At 27.8% G+C, this 24,091-nt stretch overlaps 1 protein-coding gene across 1 annotated transcript in view; it reads right to left on the bottom strand.

Annotated features, from left to right (window-relative positions):
• Positions 1–4,329: 4,329 nt before the first annotated feature.
• The window catches only part of LOC132943076 (pikachurin), an 81,849-nt gene continuing 62,087 nt past the window's right edge, over positions 4,330–24,091 (bottom strand). Inside the window, exons 8-14 of the mRNA XM_061011873.1 lie at positions 20,430–20,653; positions 16,047–16,146; positions 15,351–15,479; positions 11,420–11,655; positions 8,745–8,975; positions 8,193–8,296; positions 4,330–6,102 (exon numbers count right to left, since the gene is read on the bottom strand). Coding sequence (XP_060867856.1) covers positions 5,960–6,102; positions 8,193–8,296; positions 8,745–8,975; positions 11,420–11,655; positions 15,351–15,479; positions 16,047–16,146; positions 20,430–20,653 — 1,167 coding nt within the window. The 3' untranslated portion in view covers positions 4,330–5,959. The remainder of the gene's footprint in view (positions 6,103–8,192; positions 8,297–8,744; positions 8,976–11,419; positions 11,656–15,350; positions 15,480–16,046; positions 16,147–20,429; positions 20,654–24,091) is intronic.

The following is a 24,091-nucleotide window of genomic DNA, read 5'->3' as shown; positions in this document are numbered from 1 at the left end:
GGACATTTGTGTAGACTACCACGTTTGATAGACAATAGCTAGGTACGCGTGACCTGATAAAATACATTATATAAAAGTACTTAGGTACCTCATGCAAGTCACACACGAATATTCTCGACATTCCTCTTGGGAGTTTCCTGAAAATTACCACCACTATATCCCACTGTAATACCCACTGTATATAATGGTAGTTCAGTTTAGGTATACATTATGTACCGTACATATAATATATTACATTACACCCACTAATAATAAATAAAATTGTATACTAACTACTAAGGTATTTTAATTGTCAACGATATGCTAATTATTTTTACTTTCTACTCGTTGCCAAAGAGTTTCAGACTTCAGTAGATAAGTACTACACTAACACTAATACCATTGATTATAAATACTTATAATCAATGCTAATACCTATAATAATATGCTTGTATTGTGGAACGTAGACTAAATCTTTAGTGCATAAATAATTTTTCAATTTTGAAACAGGTACTTATTTTGAAAAAACCTATTCTGTATGTAAAAATAATTATGCCGTACGCAACATAAAAAAAATATTGGACTTTCTTTTGCATATCAGTTGGTCCTATATATGAATTCTTACTTCAATTAATATCAAAAATCGAACCAATATATTATATGCAATCGTTCGTTACATGTTTACTATCCAATTGCCCTTTGAAAATAATGCAGTGATGTAATATGACGGTTTATCGTCAAAATATTACTGTCTATAATATTGTAAAAATACGTATAGGTTCTATTTATAGGCAATTTATATATATCTAGTAATATCATAATACCTAATATTGTACAGGCTTCTTTTGTTACAATTTTAATTTGATTTAATTTAATACTGTGTATTAGTTTATACAGGATGTAACAGAAAGACAAATAAAGTAAAAATAAAGTGCACAAGTGGGTACCGCAAGTGGATACCACTCTGATGTACAGTAGTTGTGGAGCATGTCACTGTAATGGATGTATTATATTTTAAATCAATGATAAATCATTGTATACAGATCAATAATTTATATTATGATTATAAATAATCAAATTTAATAGTTAAAAAAAAAAATGTATAAGAATCGAAAATATCTCATGGCTATAAATAGCGTAACTTTCCAGTGAACTTTTTCTTTTTGATAAGTAAAGGTAGAAAAACTTGCCGGGAACCTTTTATTGTTTTTAATGTTAGCTTTAAAAAGGAAAAATTTTATGAATTTCTACCTGAAAAATAATTTACAAAGTTTGAAAAAATGATCATGAAAATCGTACCATGTATAGAAAATGTTAATATAAATGTTTGGTGAACATTTCAATAGTCTAAGGTTATTTGTTTTGGAAATAAAATAAAAATAAATGCAACAAAACATCAAATACCGATTACTATGGGTAGGTTCGATCGTTTATCGCTGAATATAATTTACCGTAAAAATTAAAAGTTCAAACTTTCTTAAAAAATGTATGTTCTGTATAGTTTCAGTTAACTTTTTTTTTGTTATAGGTAGAAAAGCTTAGGTAGGTAGTGAAATCTTCTATTAAAATTTTTAATCTTAGCTATGAAAATTAGAACTTTTTGAATTTCACCTTTTTTTACTTTTTCTTGACGCTTTCTAAAACTGCTTGGATTTTTCAATTTTAACCTCTTAAAAGGACCAACTAAGTTTACCTTTATATCAGAAAAGATATGATCTCGAAGATCATTTTACCGCCCCAAATGATGATGACAGACAGAAAAAAAGACACATCATTATAATTACATTTGCTTCGCTCAGAATCTAAAATGTAACGTTTTATACTGTACCTACCTACTTGTGGCACAAGTATTTATAAAAAAAAAATTTTAATATTGATTAGAACAACAGTTGTTTCATTTGTCAGATCGTTTTGTCATACACTTACATCCTGTGGCCTGTAAAGTATTCTATTTGATATTGAATTATTATTCTTAATACTCGTAATAATGTGTATATGAGAATTTAGATATGAGGTATAGATATAATGGCGAAAATATATCAAACTTTAGAGTATAGGGTCATGGGGCGGAAAATAGCAGGGAGGTGCAATTATTGTGCCGAGGTGCATAATGTCTTAATCCAGCCTCCTGTATTGTTATTAATCTTTATTCAAATTCGCTCATTTATTATAATATCACAATATTGATTATAAATATTAAATTATAATATAATTTAGGTATGTTATTATAGGTATGTTTCCTGTGGTTGATAACGATTCCCTGAGAGTTTGAACACGTTTCGCAGAAATACCATGCAAGGACATAAATGCTTTTATACAGACAGGAATGTCTTTTAACTTGTCATCGCAAAAAACACGCACGCGGTAGGCATAACTAGCCAAATTATACTGGGCTTTGTCATCACTAAGTCGACTGCGTCTCCTCATAATCGGTAATACTGTAATAAGACCGCAAAGGTACTTACTCTGGTTATTGTAGTTCTCCAGACTGTTAAACTCTCTAATGATACGCTTCTTTTCTTCATCAGTTATATTTTCAAAACAACGATAACGTTTACATTTGCAGTCGGGTCCTAACTCATGTGTAGTAGCACGCAATTTTTTTAGAACATCCCGTTCTCTACCCATTTTAAGTCTTTTTTTAGATGTCCGTTGATCACTGTTAACATCAACATCAAAATCACTTAATTCACTGTCCATTATGAATAATTAAAAAATAAACACAAGAACGTCAAGAACTAACTGCCGATTATAGCGAGAACATAGAAATAATGACGAAAATGTGAAAACTAATAATAATAATGCTATCTCGCAATATTATCGTATATTGTGTATCATACGAAACGCGTTACTGGGAAATACGTCATGTTACAATAATTTTGTTATTATTATAAATAACAAAATTATCAAGAATACGTCATATTATTATTGCAGTAGGTACAGTAGAAAGGAAAAAGATAAAATAAAATAATATATTTCGGAACTGGACTTCAATCTGTTTTCCCCACAACCGCATGGACTAAAATCATTCTTCACCAGTATACCTAATCTTTTCCATTTAATAACTATGGACTGAAAGATTTTTTCACTGAATCGATTTCAACAGTCGATATTACTCCATATTTGATATCGAATCAAACCATAAAATCAAAATCGAAAAAAATGGACTACTACCGTTTTTCCCCTGCACCCTTCATATACATTAAAGTATCAATTTATCGTCTTTGATACCTAATTCTCTAGTGACTAGCACATAATTCGCACTCCTAGAACAAGACTGCCACAACTCAAAATGTATAGTTTTGAGAAAAATTAATTTGAAGTTTGGACCTAAGATATTTTAATGAGTTTTTTACTTATGCGTTTGAAATTTAACACTTAAATACTTACAATCATACTTTACAATATTAATTTTTCAAATATTTTGAAATTCACTCTTAAACCCAAAAATTTAGACTTGTGGCCATTTACAATTTTTTAAGTAAATGCAAGACTGCCATATTTTGAGATGCGACTGTATTGCATACATAAATTGATTTTTAGATGGCCACTTATTAAAATATGGCAGTGTTGAATTTAAGCCATGAAAAAAATGCAATTATAAATTATAAAATGCAATACTGCCACAAACTTGCTGTTTTGCACTCAACATATTACACGATAATTAGTTTTTATTCAGTGCAAGAACGTCACAAGTCGAAATAAGGCAGTCTTGAATTTTGACTTCATTGATAATTTGGATAAATAAAAATAAGTATACTGCCATAAAGTAAATATGGCTCTCTTACATTGAAAATTAACCAATATTTAAATAATTCAATACTGACACATCTCTATAGTGGCTAAATGAAAAATGATATTGAATGTGGCGTTCTTGCATTTAATAGAGCTTATTTTTCTCTATCCAAAAGTAGTCATAACTCAAAATTCATGAATTTTGAGTTGTGGCAGTCTTGTTCTAGGAGTGCGAATTATGTACATTAGTATTTTGTACTTAAGTACCTACCTGTCCTACCTGACTACCTATATACTCAGCACATACAGTATAATTAATAATTATAGACCAGTAGAGTTGCGTACCTTCTAATGTTCATCCAAGTATCAGATTGCAAAGTGCAAACAATTGATCTTTTTTCAAAGTAGGTACTAATCTTACACTCTTTTATTTAAGCTGTTCTAGGTATATACATCTGCATTACTGCATTAGTATTTAGTGTGATAGACGGTAGTAGGTACTATCCAAATATTGGGTTAAGCTTATAGAGATATGTACCTACATTAAAATATATGTACATTGTTTTCTCGCCTGATATAATGTGTGTGAAATAAAATCTAGAAATTATCATGATATAATATTTAACATTTTGTGGAAAGTTTATTTCAATTAATCAGTCGCTAATAAATAAATAATGTACACGGTGATAATCAGATACACAAGAAGTTCTTATCAATATTAATTTTTTGCTAAATAACAGATTAGGTGATATTTTCAAATTAACACGTAGACATTTTCTCTACACAGTTCTAATTCACAAATTATTCAATATTTTTTGGACATTTTAATTGACAAGTACGTTTGTGTTCACATATTGTACGAGTTACTTGTTTTTTAACACATGACATGTTGATTTTTTTTAGTTTTGTACAACGTATAGTAGTATATTATATAATTATTGTTAACAAGTGCCAATTTTATTTAATACACAGTTCAAAATTAAAACAGTGTTTTTTATTTTAAAAATGTTTTTGTTTGATGTCTTAGCAAATTGAATACAATATTTTACTAATAATCATAAATATTTTTAAATTATAATTGCACGATTCTATATAAAAAAAAAAAAAAAACACCAATATGATTTTATAAGGGTTATTGTCTACAATTTGTATTTTCTAACTTTAAGATATGTACGTAAAAACCTTGTAATTTATATTTTATTGAAATATCTAAAATATAATATGCAACGCACGCAACGATGATGTTGTGTATGATGTATGAAGATAGGAAAATGGATACTAAAAAGTCGTCGATAGGTATATTAGTGACGTTTCACCGGTGTAGAAAAATATTTTAAAAATTTCATCGTCCAAAATTGTTAAAAAAAAAAATAATAATAATATTAATTATTAAATAATAAATATTATCACTAGTTGCACGATTTAAAAAACATAAACATCGTTTGAATAATTTTTCGACAAATTTCTTTTTCCAGTAATGTTCTACGGCATTTTGTCCTTTTTGTCCAGAAATTCTATATTGGCTGATATTGTACTCGATATAGGTACGGTATTTTCAATAGTAAGCTTTAAAGTGTAGGTATCAGTGTATAGAAAATGCGAAGGAGCGTTCGAACGATGATACGAATAATATTGTTCGTTTCAAAACATAATAATATAATAATAATAATAATAATAATGATTATGCAGATTGCAGTTACTCGACTCAAACGATTTGAAACGATTCGCGTGTGGGTGTGGTAGGTAAGTTTAGGCTTCACAGAAGTAAAAATGTCGCGGTCTTTTCGAAAAACGTCGATATACCTACATAATAATATACATATTATAATACATAATGTTATTGTTATGTTATAAATTATAATGTATCTATTATTAAGATTGTTATGGTAATTATTGTGTTTTAAAACTGAACATTCGAACTTTTCAAGCTAGTCCAATTATAGTGGTTCCTCAATTTAACAACAATAATAATAATAGTAATAATAATAATAATAATAATAATGATGATGATGATAATCTAAAACAGAATTTCCTTTAACTACAATACATGACTAGATATCAAACGTTAGGAAAACACATTATAGTTAATATTTTTACTCCAGTTGAAAACTGCAATAGGCATTAAAGTTTTTTGTTTATATAATAATATGTTTCGTCGTCATTTTTACATGTTTATGTACGTAAGCTCAGTGGGTACGCGCGCGCACGTGTGCCGGAGGAAGAAAATAGAATTGCGTACGACGCTCTATGATATGCAAACACGTTCTTTGCCGGTGGACCAAGACAGTTTCACTTGGTAGTCCGTGTTCAGGATAAAGTCCGAAATGCAACCGACGAATCCTTTTCTGTATCTCTTTCCCGTAGACTTCTCCACGTCTTCCGTGCCACCTATGAATTCGAATAAATCACAAACGGTTCAATGAGTTTTTACTAAATAGGAATATTAAAAAAAAATGCTTGAACGCGGGGGGGGGGGAATGCGGGGATAGATGTTCAACTTTTTTTTAAATATTATAGCCTACCTACATTCACTCACTCATAAACATTATACGTATTTACATAATATATTTGTTAATTTCATTGAAGAGACTGTACAGCAAACTAGGGAAAATGCTGTTAGTTTTATTTTTTCCAACTTAAAGTTTGTGCATTAAGTATATTACATTATTCACGTGTATATGCTTATTTGTTGTTTTTGGCACGAAGGCAGTTGTCGAGAAATGGGCAATATCATTACCTGCAACACCACTACCTCCCTAACCAATTACTTGTTAGAAAAAAAAATAGTGCTAAAAAGTTATTAGAATTTGAAAAAAGTTTAAAAACAAACAATAACACGAATTGTAATTACGTACCTAATTAATTATTTCTGTAAAACTTCTGATTTGAATATTAAGTTACATCATATTTTTTTTAAATATAACAACAAAGACAAGTATTTATGTTTGAATGAATACATTTAAATATTAACACTAAATAATAATTATTGCACACAAATAAAAGAGAAAACTTTTGAGTTTTTGACACTAATAAAATTCAAATTATATTTTATGTTTGTATAGTTTGAAGTATTTTTTATTCAGTGTATTGTATAGAACGGGAGTTTTGAGTTATGCATAATGCATTCAGTATTCACAAGGCAATCTTTTAATGTAAGTAACAATTTTTGAGTTGTAAAAAAAGGACAAACTTTAATCAAAAGTAATAATTGAAAGTTATAATATAGTGATGATAAACAATTGTAAATGTGAAAAGTCATCTCAATAATATTATTGTAAAAAGTAAATCATAGTAAATATTAAATACTATATGTTTTCTGCCTCATAGCTCCTAACCATCACATATTATCTTTATTAAATAAATAATAAATAGATAAATTATGTGTCGGGGCCTAAAAATGTAATAGTAATTAATTTTGAAGAAAATTACATTTATTTAATAGATAGTAATACTTTAATAGTAACAAATGTCGTTGAATCACATATTTTGTAATCATACGTCATCGAACTTCTAAGAATATCACAATTTAGAACAAAATTGACTGCTTCTACCAAACCTTTGGGTAAACTTGGTAAAATATTTTGACGTTCGGAATACATCTGATCTATAGATTAAAAACAGTGTGCAGTATATTGATATACAATGAGCCGATAAAGGGTGCTGCTTTTATCCATCGAATTTTTCGGAGTCATAATCATCAGTGTGCGGTTTTTGGATACAATCTAAAATTTATATTAAATATACTGAAAATTCAATAATATTATTATGGCGCAACAATCCAAATATTTTATCAGAAAAGTAAATTAAGTCTTTTCTTATTTTTCTTGGATATATCATGATAAAAATTTATTAGCATGCTATAGAGGTCTATGTAGAGATTTTGAATAAAATTCGAAATTGCATAATGGCAGCAATTAAATTATTTGCACAATTTCTTGTCTACCTAAATCTAACTATGCATAATATATTAAAATTATGTAACTTCTAGTAAGATCTCGTTGAAGTTGACAACATTTCAAATGAAGCAGTCTTGTGACAAATTATGATTGAAAACTTAATGCAATGAAAGTCGATATAGTGGAAATATTATCATGGATCCTTTACATAGTAATTTTAAAGCATAATAGTGTCCCCTGTTATACCTATTTGTATATCTAATTAAATAATGTCAATAAAAATCAGAGTGGCAAGGTCTAAAACTGTGCACTATAATATTAAATACGTAGTACAGAATTTAGTTAATATTTATTAGAAATGTAATATTATTTTAACAAATAGTTAATTTTAGTTAATAACTAAAAAATCTATTAAAAAGGTTTTTATATGTAATATAATATTACATTACCAAGAACGGTATAATTTTAAGATTAAACTTTCCAGTAATTTATTTAGATTAATTATATTAATTTATTAATGCAGTGCATGACAACTTTTAGTCAATACATTTTCAAAATGGTATTGAATAAAACAAGACTTACCTAAGTACAGTCCTGTATTCGTGTTGAGCTGTTTTAGTCGCCCTGTCGAAATCGTTATCATTTTTGTACCATTATCTATAGTCAAAGCGCTCAATCTCTCATCTCTGAAAAATGAAAAATATTGTATTTTAGGTATTACGAGTACATTATATTTTATGGTATTAATAGTTAAATAAGTTTACTGAAAAATTATAAATATTATAGACTTAATTTGCTTTTAACTATACATTAATTAATTTTGGAGTTTTTATTTTAAATTTAAATTTAAAAAAATGTTTTAGTTAATCAATTTTATATTATATTAATTAACATTGAATTATTTGTAGAGCTATTAATTATCCACAGACCACAATATAAATTAAATATAAATATATAAAATAATTATTTCATAATTTGTAGTGTACATGTACTTTTTATTTATAACTATTTCTATAGGTAGAGGTAAGTTTTGTTTAAATACTTATATTATATATGGAAATAAATTCACTATATTATTGTATATATTATGTATTAGGTAATATTATGTAGGTGTCTAAAAATATTTCTACAAACCTAGTAAACTTCATTCTGTGCCAGTGTCCATCATTTATAGGTAATCCAGTGGTATTATATCTAAGTACCGTTTCACCACTTCCTAAATCGTAAGTAACTTCAATACGACCGTCTTGTAATCCCAAAGCTAAAAAGTCAGCCGATCTGTCTGACCGCCCGGTCCACAGTATGAGTCCGGTGAGTGCAGTAGTCCGGAAGCGCATATTAATATCCAAATGTCCGTCAGTGATCCTAAAAATAAACCCATGTTTATGAATAATAATAAATGTACCTATTTTTGAGTTATTCAAAAGGGATAATATCCTCGGATATTTAAAAACATTTTTGAATAATATATCTTATATGGATAGTGAATTATTTTTAGTCCTACGAGAGACCTAAAAAAAAACATCCATTATGGTTTTACTATTATAACACTAATTTACCACCTTGATTGGTTTGGTTTTAGATTTTCATTTTTAAACTTTATTATTATATTATTATATATCTCATTTAAAAACGGGAAATATTATGATTTTGTACCTACCGTAAACTAAATTTAATTATTTTTACAAAAAAACATGTATATTTACATAGGTGTGTCTACGGTGGCAGCCTAGGGTTAGTATATTTTGTACTTACCAATAAGGTATCATGTGCGTGATTGTCCATTAGGAGGCGTTAGACAATGAAAATGTGTAGGTGGAATACTAATAGGTTTGGAACGAATTATGAAAAAAATGGCTGATTGTTGCAACTTTGCAAGGTTTAAAAATTGATGGTAATATTTTATGCAATACCAATAATACCATTGACTACATAATTACTATATCAATTATTATTATGTCATAATATTTTTACTCAATGGGGTTATACGATTCATTATGATTTGGGTGTATTATTTATTTTTATTTTAAACGTTAAATAAGACTTAAATGGTTTATAATATATGGTCGTATGGCAAGTGTGCTGCAGATGAAATACAAATGGTACTACATGTCTACATAGGTATGGTACTGATACTTTAAGGTACCTACTACAGACATTTTTTAGGTAGATTTTTGCGGCCTGTGCGAGTTATATAATATACAACTGTGCAGTGTAAGCAAATTTTCTACCCAGGGACATGTTTTATGGCGCCGTCATGGCGTCGTTTATTTCTCTCTTGTTCGTCGTAAAAAACGAAGTAATAACCACACTCTTACAAGTTTTATTTTAGCCATTTACATAAAAAACTGAAACTGTTTATTCTTATAAAATATTTTTCACTATAGGTAGTCAACTTATTAAAATAAATAAATAAATACATAGAATATAAAAATATTATTATGCCCGAATTCTCGCTACGAGAGATATGCGATTATTAACTATAAATTATACATTTATGGCTGTAGATTCTGACTGAAGCGATGAATGTATTGATTTTACAATGATGTGTGTTTTTATTGTTTTATTTGTATCTGTGTACACGATAAGTAGTCGAAATAATGCTTTGATTTTCAACTTCAGTATTTTGTTTGATGGGAAAGTGAATCTATTGGAGTATTGGGGAGGTAAAAATGTCCAGTAATTTTCAAAAGCGCCGGAAAAAACAAAAGAAAATTAAGGAAAATGGAGAATTCTTACACAAAATCGGTTTTTGAAAAATCAATTTTGGTTTTTGGTGTAGCTCTAAAACAAATAACTGTAGATACATGACATTTTCATTGAATGTTTATATTAGCGTTTTCTATACACCATAAGACTTTCAAAACATTTTGACTTTTTTTGAGCTGTTTACGGACATTTTTAGTTTCCAATTTTTTAAATATCAATAAATAAATATTTGTTGGGTCAAAAAGCTGTTTACGGAAATTTAAATTTTAAATTTTTTTCTATAATTGTCAATCAAATTTTATTTGTTGGGTAAAAAAGCGTCAAAATTTAATAATTACAAGGATACTATAGGAATTGAAAAATGTTAAAGATACATAGGTACATTTTTTTGTTTTTAAGCATATAAAGATAAACTGTTGACAACATTTATTAAATTGAAAATTGATTTTGTAGTTAAAAATTTATAAAATATTTAACTTTTATAGCTAAGGATTGAACATTTAAAACAAGGTTCTACATAAAGGTAAATAAATTACTTTATTCACAATAATATTTTCATCAAATATACTTATAGTAATATCATCGGCTGACGGACCTTCGCTCAGAATCGTTTTTTGTATACAATGTCACAATCACAATGATATTATATCATTGAATTTAAATTTAACACCATACATTTTAGTGACCCACTTGTAACCTACTGTACAGCAGAATGATACCCACTTACCCACTTTTATTTTATTTCATCCCGATAATTACAAATTGTCTAGAGGCTTTTCAAAAATTCAAAATGTTTCGATTCTAAACCACGCAGGTTCCTGCCTTTACGATTCCATATAATAGTAATTACATTTTTGTGTGGATTCATGGATTTAGGTTTACTGGTTCTTACTTCTTACTAATGTCTGTACCAATTAAGGTCGGCTCCAGTCTTGTTGATTCCAAAAAATATGTAGTTACAAATATTTATTTATTTTTCAAAGATTTTTAAGTCACCACCATTTATACATAATAATGTAATATTTCACTATTAAGACAAGAGTTGTCGCAATATAGCTGTTGTTCAATCATAATAATATAAACGTTTATAGTGAAATTACCTCTGTTGCACCTCGTGGCCGGTGTAATGCACGAAAGACGTTCCATCGAACGACACCTGATCGCCGTCGGATGAGTTGCACCGTCTGTCGCACACACACTTGTACTTGTCGAATATCGGTACGCACTGTACGTCGTCGCCGCACGGTTTGGCCACGCACGGGTGCGGGCAGTTGGCTACGTTCGCCCCGGACAGGGCTCCGCGGACGATTTGCAACGGTTTTTCGTTGATGGTCACCTGCGTCCGTACAAATTTTCAAATTATTACAAATTACTACGACAACGACAGTTATTTTATTATCATGATGTGCGGAGCGGCTATTATCGTACACAATACAATATTATAGCGATATAAATATATAATAGCCTATAGGTAGGTACAAACCTGACATAAACTAAAATTAGCATGGGTTCATAGATCATATACGGCTGTATATAATATGATTTGAGCATGGAACTATTAGCATTGATACGCAAAGTTAAATAACTCAAAAACTTGATTTTATTTAACTGGTCGAATTTTGATTTAGATATAGCAACATTTTTTAAAAAGTCATCTGCTACAATTTACAAAAAGGGTGATAATCCTTTAGGAAAAAAATAAATGTTATTTATTAACCTTATATTTATGAAGTGTAACATTTTTTTTTAGAGAGAGGCGGGGGTTGTCACGATCTCTCTGCTCCACTTTACGACCATGGGAGGGGTCGTCGTTTGCATATTTTATACATATTATATATTATATATGTAGCCTATGTAGGTATGTATATTTTGTAATTATTTAAAGTGGCATCGCTGACTATAGTTAGCAATTAGCATAATTTAGAATGTTTTATAGTTTTTATTGTTCCGATAATGTGTATAAGACATAGCAGATATTCATAACTACAGTACTTATTATATTGTTGATAAGAGTAGTTTCCTCATTAAGAGTAGCTGTAAGAATCGTTCATCTATTCGACTCTTGATTCAAAAATATTTTCAGAAATAGATCTTAATTAATATTATACCTTCATCACCAAAACAAAAACTCACTGCCACTGTTGTTTTTTATTCACCTGATGGGAACGAATTAATAACAATGATATTTTTTGTATGACACCCTTATTATTTACACAAAAATCAAAATTGAATAACCAACCACAGAAACAATGGAATATTACTCAGTAGGTACCTACATAAATCGTCAATATTATGATTACACCAAAATCTATTGATCATATTATAGACCTCACTAATCGCTGTTTCAAATTTGGTGAAATTCATCTCACTACAACATACCAAACCACGCGAGCCTCATACTATTTGCGGACTATGGAGTATGCAACAGTAACTACCCCGCCGCAAATCATAGGGGATGTACTACCTATAAATAACTCCAACATCCTACCAGTTCCAAACACGCCCACATGTAACATTAATAACAGTTCCAACACCTCCATGCCCAGTCCAACAGTTACGCTAATGTGACAGGCAACGATATTACACAAAATAAAACAACTAATGCTATTTCAGGGTTCCTGGAGTCAATATAGATAACATACTTTTTAAACTTTTAGATTGATTTAAATATATAATAATTGATCCCCTATAGTCCTATTTTGGCCACCGCCAAAAATCTGATCGAATACAAAATTGATAAATAACTGGTAGGTACACCTCAAAATCTCACCTCGTAATAATATTATGGAAGTATGGAACGCTAAAGGGAATCCTAAAATAGGACTAAAAAGACAATAAGGCGTGACCGGTTTATCACAAAAAAAAACTGTGACAATTGTACCGAATTAAGATGTTAATCTAGTTAGTTATAGCCCTTGACTCTAAATAAAAGTGATACAATTTCCAGGATGTAACGCAAGAGTATTTTTAATTGTTTTTATACTCCAGCTTTGTAAATTATTGATCGAGTAAGTTAATTAATCTAATTAAAAAGGAGTAGAAAATTCAAACTTCTAAGTTCTAACAATCGGATGTTCTTTACACAGTAAACAACACGAAATTAAATGCATAGATCTAGAAACTGTAATACAAAAAAAATTAAACGTATAGAAATATCAGTAAATTGAAAATAAAATTGTCTTAGTAGGTATAAGAATATTGAATGTACAAGTTTATTACATAAAGAGGATTACAATTTACATCCTTCTTTAGAATATTCTGTATAAATGTCAATATTATATTGAATACGCGTTAACAACGCAGAAGATCATAAATTCATGACAAAATATAACATATTATTCGAATTTATTTTATCATGCTAGAGCCTACAAGTAACGGGTATCATTTTACACCTTGTACCTTATCTATAGAATTAAAAAAAAATTATATTTGGTTTAAATTTACAATACTTGTTCAAATGTTAATTGATTCAATTCAACGTATTATTTAAATATCTATAAATCGCTTAAAAATTACAAAATGGTCGTTGGCAACATCTGTAGGAATTACGTCATTTGAAGTACACCTACTTGAAAATTATACAATTCCCAAATTGAAAATCAACCAAAAGCATGTGACCGTCATTTATAATATACTATATTATACGACCAATACAAATTTAATTTAAAATTAAGTGTAATCCACTTGTACAGTAAAACAGTGGAATTAATTAGCATTTATTATTTCTCTAATATTGTTTAAAAAAAAAAAAAAATAACGATATAAATACTCAATAAATAATGGTTAAATAGAGAAACTGAATCAATATTTCAATATAGTCAATATTGTACACGTAGGTATTAAAAGTTTTGAATCAATTTAACCTATATTATGTTATACATTCAATGTCTATCGTGTAAAAACCTTTTATACGAACTTAAATAAGTAAGCTTTTTTAAAATTGTAATATGAATGTTAATAATATGTTATTTGTAAAATAAAAGCTGTTTTAGTCTCCATGCTCATCGCAATGTAGTTTCTATACGACAATGATCGTTGAGTATTATATTATGGGTTTAATTTTCTTAATAATAGTGTGTACTGTGTAGAGTAGGGATAATAATTATCATATTTAGATAATGTAATTATATCTAATTTCTCGTGTAAGAAAATATTGCGAACATTTTAAAACTTATTTTTTGGCAAAATAATTTTGGGTTGAAATATTATTATATTGAATTGTAAATTATAAATTATATCCGTAGTCCGCACTATTGGTGCGTGAAGCATTTCATCTTAACTAATGGATAATAATTCAGTTTCAATTTAAAGGTTGAGTAATGAGTACTTATATAATTTATAATATATAAAAAAAATAATGAACTTTATAAATGTGCTTTTTTAGTCAACGACGCGCGTTACCTATCGATAAATCTTTATATAAAACTGAAAATGTAATAACACTATTATAGTGATGCTATTGTTACTAAAACTGTAAGTAGGTCTTGCGTGATGCGAGTAAGTATTTTTATTACATAATAAACTGTAGCATTTTTAACTATAATAACGTTATTGGATCTAGAAAATGTACCAATGTTCTGTAATCTATATAATATGGATCTATAGTATAATACGCAATACACAAAAATAAATGATAATATTATACATTTTTACATTTTCGTGTTCGAAATAAATTTTAACTAAATTCTTAAGGTTACAAATAGCAGTGTGAATATTATACAGATACTACACTAATATAATAATAAATGATAATTAGGGTCGTTCCAAATGATGTACGTGTACGTGTGGGTGTGTGTGTGTGTGTGTGTGTGTGTGTGTGTGTGTGTGTGTGTGTTTATGTGGAGGGGGGGGGGGGCAAAAGTTCTCTAGGCAGCAGCAAAAGATGTAACATTTTAAAGGGCGACAAATGTTTAAATTATAAGTATGTATGGCTAATAGTGGTGCCAAATATTATTTCCCTGGGGTGTCAATGTAAATTAGCACGGCACTGATGATAATATAATATTATATTTGTTGAATATAGGTACGAACTTTTTGTATGCAGCCTTTGAACGACGTCCGAACCTTGATTTGCGCGGGTACCGTGTCGAAATCGGGTACACCTCCAATATACATACTTAACGGTAATGATAGCTGTGTAAATGCTTCCGGTGACAATACCTGAACCAAAGCAATGGATTAATAATGGTTTAGAATTTCAGATACCTAACTATCTCTATGGTTTTATTAAAAATATTTTTCCTATAAATTATGTATAACAAAAACCTAGTAAGTATTTGTTTTGTTTGTTATATTTGTGCGTTTGAACAATTGACTGTCCATCAATAATAATGACTACCTATCCATAGATATTCCTACAAATATTTCGCTTTATTTCTTATTTTTTTATATTATATATATATATATATATGTGTCAATAGTTTATTGTTGTTTATAATCAATAAAGAATACTCAAAGAATACATACAAAAACACTCGTGGCGATTGTATAGCTTTTTTTTTTATCAAACTAGAATTTTCAAATAGTTAATAAAAATAAATTACTTGTCATATATACAAATACCGTGGGCTATTGAATTTGAAAACAACCTGCCATTTAGTGTTTAACTTCCATTTAAAGTTGTTCATGCTCGTTATAAATACAACATTCATAGGTATACTAAAGTTGCCTCATTTATTTTTAATAACCATACATTTCTAAGTTTATAAATATTCGAGAAGTTCTTACTTGAACTTCTGGTTGATTGTCCACACGCATAACTGCTAATTTTCCTGTTCGCGATATCCATAGTCTATGCCATTCACCTAAAGAAACTGTCCATGGACTCCTGTCAAAGTATAAAATCAAATATTTAGTTATTACTGATTCTGTTATTCCGAAATAGTAAGCCGCTTGATGACAGTATTTCTTTTATTTTCTGATTTTAATCAGTGGCGTAAATGGTATATTTAACTTTTGTAGGGCTGTTTCCCAATTAGTGGGAAAATACCTACTCTTTGTACACAAATAGGCTTTTTAGGATATTTATAATGTTCTAAAAAAAAGTGATCAGTGAAAAATAATTTTAGGTGAGACTCAAGTTTTTCAAATAATCAAATCCACTATGAAATCTCATGTACGTTTGATAGTGTGTTAGCTGTGAGATCGGCGATTAGATCTATGTTGTTTATATATAATATTGATATAGATAACGACTATTGTACATGATTTAGGTACTATATAAAAAAAAAATGGTCATACATTTTATATATTGTCCTATAAATCAGACGCATCGTTATACACATTATTGTATATTATAATACACAAAACACCAAAGTTCGTTCTAAAATTTACTCAAAATTATGTTTTACGGGTTATAAACTGAAGTAATATAGTCTGAATCAATTTAGATCCGGTCCTATATAAATAATTAAGGTTGTTTGTGTAAAACAGTAAGCGTGTAATATAGTTTGTTATTACGGTTTACGTTTATAATCCGTTCAGTTAGTTAGCCATCTTGATATATGCATGAATAAACATTTCTAAAGATTATACTATAGATAAATATACTTATATACTCATATAAATTTAATACTCCGAAGTACCAACTATTACGTATACCTACATATATATATAGGTTTCATAAAAAAATAAAATATTAATTCAAAAACATTTGTGTACCCGAAAAGTATGTGCACACATAAGCAATAACTTTATTTTTAGAAAATATGCTTTGCATCAGGGACGGAAACCAAAACAAATTTAGCGGTTTCGGTTTTGGTTTTTAAAACACAGTTTTTATATTAACGGTTTTGCTCACCGGTTTTAATAACAAAAATAAAAATCTTAGGTTTTGGTTACGGTTTCAAAAAACGGTTATGAACTACTAAGGTTTTGGTTAACCACTCAAACAGGCTTTTATATAGAAAAAAAAATGTTTACAATACCTTTTCAATTAGGTTTTGGGTTTATAGGTATTAGGTACTTCACAGTTAGCTATGTATATAACTTTTTCCTACATACAAATAATTTAAAAAGTCAAGAAAAATCTTAAATTTATTATTTATTTTACTAATCAATTACGACTATTTATATTAGACTTGCAATAACATCAGGAGTCAGGACAATTGTAAACAATATGTTTACTAGGTATATAAAAATTCTAGGTATATTAGTTACATATAGCACTAGAAATTATAATACAATTCTAGGTAAGTAGGTATGTACTTATTTTTAACTTATAATTTTTAATGTATATTGTTATATTTAAATTGTTAATTCAAATAAATTTTTTATACACAATTTCATGGTTGAATTCAAATTATGGAATCACCAAGCCGAATATTATTAAGCGCAATATCCTTATCAGCTGTAAGCAATAAACTAATGATAATATAATATCAATATTTAACTATTAAAGTTAAAAATAGGTTTATAAAAATTAAAAACATTATGATATTGAAGGGAAATAACAAGTATCAAATACCACATTTCAGAATCATGATTCAAATATCCAATAATTAATTAAATATAAGTATACGAGCTAAATTTAATTTATATAATATATTTATAGTAATAATAGCTAACAATATATATTAATAAATGTTATCACTTAACTAGCAGAATGAAAAGAGTTCAGTTTGAAAATAAAATTTAGTAAAAATTAATTATGATTTATGACTACATAGCCATATAAGTGAGATGATTGTACATTTGTACATAAAACTAATATAGGTCTGTTATCACTAGGTCTATGATTGTAAAATATATACATAATAATTAAATCATATAAATTAAATATGGTTAAAAAAAAAATGATAAAAAAAAGTAACGTTATTTGTAACGCATTACTTAATTAATGAAAAAGTAATGTAACGTGATAAAAATAATTTTAGGTAACGCAAATGTAATTTAAATAAAAATATTTGAAGTAACGAGTAACGTAATATTTCATTACTTTTTAAAAGTAATTTACCCAACACTGGTCACTAATCACTATTAATATTATTAAATATCCTGGGTTAAAATCTTAATTTACCTAGTACCTACATGCATATTAGTTATTTATTTATTTATTTTAATAATATTATAATAAGTGGAATTAAATTATTATTTATTTTACTGAAAATTGTATAGTCTAACCGTTATATTCACAGAATATCGACGCTCGTTATGTGTTCGGATATTCTTGAATTACATAAAAATCATTAGTCGTTAAATATAAAAACCGACAAACCACTTAACAAAAAAAAACGGTTTCGGTTTTGGTTACCGTTCAAATAATCACCGGTTTCAATCTCGGACTTGTTTTATTGTTTCCGCTCTGGTTACGGGTTAAGATAAATTGTTAAAATTTATTATTCACCGGTTTTAACCGGTTTTCGTCCCTGCTTTGCATAGAATAATATATAATAATAATAAAATCAAAGATTAAAATATAGTTAGAACTGTTTATAATGATGGTTTTTAATATTAAAATTTATCATTATAATATTTGCAATATGTGCAAGTTGTACAAAAGTTTAAATTTTATCATAAATATTTCACATAATTTAAAAAAAATACTTCGTTAATCATAATATTTTATACTTTTGTTTTTAGAACCATATTAGCATTATGTATTAAAAGATAAAAATATTAAGCTCACCACAAAGTACCAATAAATAAAGCGGTATTAATAAACTACAATATGTAATAATTGACAGTTTTTTGTATGGTTGACGATTGCTAAATATAAACAATTGTTACCAATGAATTAATGACATAATTCTATAATTATAAAATATTATTATTTTATTATCCACTCTATAACATATATTATAAAATTATACTATTCCTATAAAATAAAAACAAAATAAATATGTCTTATAAAACATAATTAAAAACCAATTATGTTTTTCTTAAATTTACATTTGAATAAATAAGAAACACTCCAAACTCAAGGTTTAAAAAAATATTCACTGATTTGTATCTTTCTATTATACAAAAAAGTTTTGAAAAATAAATTCGTCAAATAGTTATTACCATGGCAACCAATATTAGAGTTTTCTTGTAAATTTTTAAGACTGATAGAAATATATATTATATTAGAGTTATAAACTCTCAGCTCGCAAAAGGAGATTGAAGAGGGGTTGGCGAGCAAAGTGAGCAGCAGGAGCAGAGCCCATTTGTATAAAATAAAAAAATGAATTTATATATTTTACATGTTATGTAGGTATGTCATGTGTTTCTGTGTAATAATATCATAATATACATTTATGGGATGTGACTATTATGACTAACCTTTGAATCTATTGAGCATCAGAATGCAAATGCATATGTACTTGAAACATAGTCTAACAAATAAATTATAATATATTCCCTTCATGATATTTATAGTTTATACTAATCAAAATGCAGTTAAGTTTCTATATATTATGCGATACGTTCCATTAAAATTCCACTCAAAATATTATCATAACACATATTGTTTAAAAGTTATAGCATCTAATGGTGGACGTATATTGTTATCGATACTTTATCAAACATTCCAATTAATTTTGATTATATTAATTTATGGTCAATTGCATGGTAATATTCATAATTAAATATTTGTGTGATTATTAGACCAGCGGTGATTATATTGTACAGTTATTTTGGTGTAGTTGAGTAAATTATAGTTAACAATAAATTATCCTTGATTTCTACTGACATGTTATAATATTAATATGTTCCTATAGGTACCTACATTCCTAGGTAAGTCAGATACTTGGAAAATGCTGTTTTTTTTTTAATTGAATCAAGTTAAATAAAAATAACCGATTTATGTCCAAGAGTAGGGTTTATAAATAAATAATTTATTGCCTATTACTTTAAATGTGTATCATACAAATATTATGTTATAATAATAATAATAATAATAATAATAATAATAATAATATTATACCATAAAATGTTTTTATGATCACGCGGCGTAATAGATAGGCTATTTGACTACATCGCTGTCGTGGGTACATTTATGACATTATACTATAAAGTATGATATTTATTTTTACATTATTTTAATAATAAATTGAATTTTACATTGTATGCCTACCTTATGTTATAAATTTATAAATTTATAAACCCTAATAAATTGTATTTATACTATACCTTAATGACGCTGTTCCCGTGCCTAGATCGAATGTAAACTCTACGTGACCATCAATCATATAAACACAAATGAAGTCAGCTGAACCGTACTTTTGGTACCCTTCATACAGTATCAGTCCGTCTATTGATTGAGTTTTGAAAACAATATCCAAATCCAACCATGACAGAGCTGAGTCTCCCAAAGCGGGATGTCTCAGATAACTGGAGCCATTAAATGATGGTACCTGGAACATTGAGAAAACGAAATATGAATTTATTGTAATATTTTTATTACCAATAGTTAAGTTATTTGTTGCGTAATAATAATATCCCGGCTTTTACTCTTGTCAGCCTGATTATCGTTAACGTTAATTTTTGGTTTAAAATCATATTAATATTTTGTTTTTTAATGTTTTCACGTATAAATATTTGTTTTGAATATTCTGTATCCCCATATATATAATTTTAAGAAGTTCATTATAAATAATGTCATAGCTTTATACAACATCGATCGACTGCCATCAGGCTTATTATTGTTATTAATAATATTATTATGTTTAAACTAAACAATTTTATATATATATATATATGTGTAAATGTGTACGTGTGTGGTTTTCTTAGATAATAATAATTATTATTAAGTCATTCAATAATACTAACACGTTGGAATTTAAATAATTTATTAAACCAAGTATATAAATTACTTACTACATAATCGGTAATCCATAACAGTTCAAAAATATCTGTGAAGTGATATCCCTATCACCCTCCACCCTACTAACACTACTGAAATATTGACATCGCTTGGTTAATATATCCATAGGAAGAATTGCTAACTAAAGGAACTCAAAAAATTCCATAAAATCATCTATAGGTACTCTTCCCTGGAATTATTTTCCACCATGTACGCGTGTAGTCTATATATTTAACTGTCAGTTAAGTTTAAAAAATATTATTAATCCATATAATGATTATGCTAAAATTAATTAAAAAAACAAAACTACATAATATTTTTTTGCAGACTCACAAACTATGTGCAGAAAGTTTTGAAATATATATTTCTTTATTATAATGTAAAATATTTAATATTAGATTACTATAAAATATAATATATTGTATACAAAATAAAATATAATATATTTCATGTATAAAATGTACGAGTAGGTATATTATAATGAAATATTTTTTGTGCAACTATGTTGTACATTTATTACTTTAGTAAAATACAGTAGTTTAGTTCCCATCTGATTATTGAATTGTTTTATCATTGTCTGCGAGGATTGCGAGTGTACCAGTAACCTTTCACCACAACGCTGCTGCACTAAAAGTTATTTCAAAGATAGCGATAATCAATGAAAAAAAAAAAACAGTCTTAAGTTTAGGTCGCCTAAGTTAAAAAATTTTCCAAAATGGGTCGTACTAAAAACAATTTGGGACCTTTGTTTTATTGTATTACACAGATGGGTATACATAATACCATAATCCATTATCATACAGTTCTAGACCCTATAGAAGTAGGCACTATAATTGGTTTTGTTCTAGTATATACAACTTAAAAACTAACATGATGAAAAATATTGAAATCAAATACATGGGTATTGTCATATTGAGTTGCTGTGTTGGCCACTGACTGCTCGTTGAACGTTTTTTTTAGGCGTACCCTATTATACGAGTAGGAAATATAATATTATTATATAGACGTTAGTACGTAAATAATAATTAAAGTCTAATAAATTCGTATATGTAGTATCTACTAAATAGTAAATACCAGTTATATATTTATATATACCAACTAAAATAACCATTAGAGGTGGATGTGGAAAAAAAATACCACTTATAAATTAAAATATATTTTATATACCCTTGGTATGAGAGTAGGAATGCATAGTCACAACTGACAACTAGTTACTTTTAGTATCATAATTCATAGTTTATAGTACATATTTTGTAAATTATATTAGGGATAATTTTGTTTGATGTGGTATATTGCGTTACAATTTATCTTTTGTGGTTAATGCGTTTGATGTTTGATGGTAAGAGTGGTTAGGTAGTGAATTTTGATTACCTAGTGAATATTGGTTAAAAAATTGTATTATACCTCGGTCTTTCTCGAATAGTTGTTGTAACAAAACATAAGTTGAATAGGTACATATAGTTTTATCTATGCCTACCCTGATAATGTCTTCGTAAGCTTACAGGTCTGATGATGTATATTTTTGTTACATATGCTGAAACAATTGTTGCATTTCAATCATTGAGTTCAGTTTAGACTTTAGAGCAGGAATGCCTGAATCGTATTATGATTCTCAGAACCAACAAAATCCAAAGAAATCGTTGAATTTATAAATCACCTACATTGTATGTACGCCGTTCGTGAGTGTTGGTAATATTATACGCAATTATGACCCATTTTACAGGATGATGTATTTTTTAGAATTTATTGAATAAGTATAGCGGTATCTACAGTGTCATCGTACCTTGTGGTTATTTTTAGTAATATTAAAAATCATTCCAGTATGCAACAATGAGTGCAATAATATAAAACGATAGCCCATAAATATACACTTTGTTTAAGAATGGTTTAAACCTAACCCTTTACCCTCTATGGTGTATTTAAATGTGGATACATTAGTCGATTATAATCCATAATATACTAATTTTAAACGTTCATGTTTTCCACATAGTTTTGACGTAGATCAAAAGGTTTTAGGTTTGATTATATTTCAAATATATAAATATATTTCGGTATTTTTGATGATTCTATAAATAATTATAAATTATAATATGTACACCACCACGAGGATCCAATTTACCTATATGGCATGTCATTGTATCTGTTACCGGTTTTGCATTATTTAGTTATACATTGTATTATAGGACGAATTAAGATCTATCTTAGTCTACCGTCCGGCCGTGGTAGGTAGAAACATAAAAACATTTCATGTATTTAAGTTTTTACTTTGATATAAAAATATAATACGCCGAAAGAGTAATGACTATTTCCTTTATTATTATTTGTTTTAAATTACATATAATTTGTATTTGTCATACAGTGTTTAAACTAGGAAAATTGATAAAGACACAACATATTCAACCAAAACTGAGGTTTTTATAAAAACTACGGTAATGTAGGTAATATATAAACATTAAACATAATATAATCAAGCAAAGTTGACTTATAATATGTACATTGTACACGCGTACTGAATAGTCACCATATTGAATGTTGTCTATAACTAATTTCTTAAAAACCAATGATCAATGTCCAAAAACATAATTATTTTGACAAAAAACCCAACAAATTTGGATTTGTTAACATTAAATAAAAATTATAAATATGCATAGGTACACAATAATATTCAAAATAAATATTAAGTATACGTAAAAACTATTATACATTAGTAATTTAAAACTTAAAATTGAAAAAGTAATTTTCAAGAGTATTAAGGTCTAGGACACCCCGGACAATATCATGGTGTTTACGGTACTTGGTTTTTACGAGATTTGAGTTATGTCAGAAATCTTGAATTTCGAGGTACATTTTCTTAGAAAAAAATGAAAATATTATGTGAAAATATAAGTCAAAAGAATCGTTATGAAGTGTATCATGATGCTGTTGTACCATGTCACGTCAAGCTGGCACCCGGTATTAAAAATTGGAATTCTGAACTTCTTTGTAAGTT

This window comes from Metopolophium dirhodum, chromosome 4, assembly GCF_019925205.1.
Source record: "Metopolophium dirhodum isolate CAU chromosome 4, ASM1992520v1, whole genome shotgun sequence".
Lineage (NCBI taxonomy): Eukaryota > Metazoa > Arthropoda > Insecta > Hemiptera > Aphididae > Metopolophium > Metopolophium dirhodum.
Note: the sequence above shows the minus strand (reverse complement) of the source record. Positions and strands in the feature narration are given on the sequence as shown.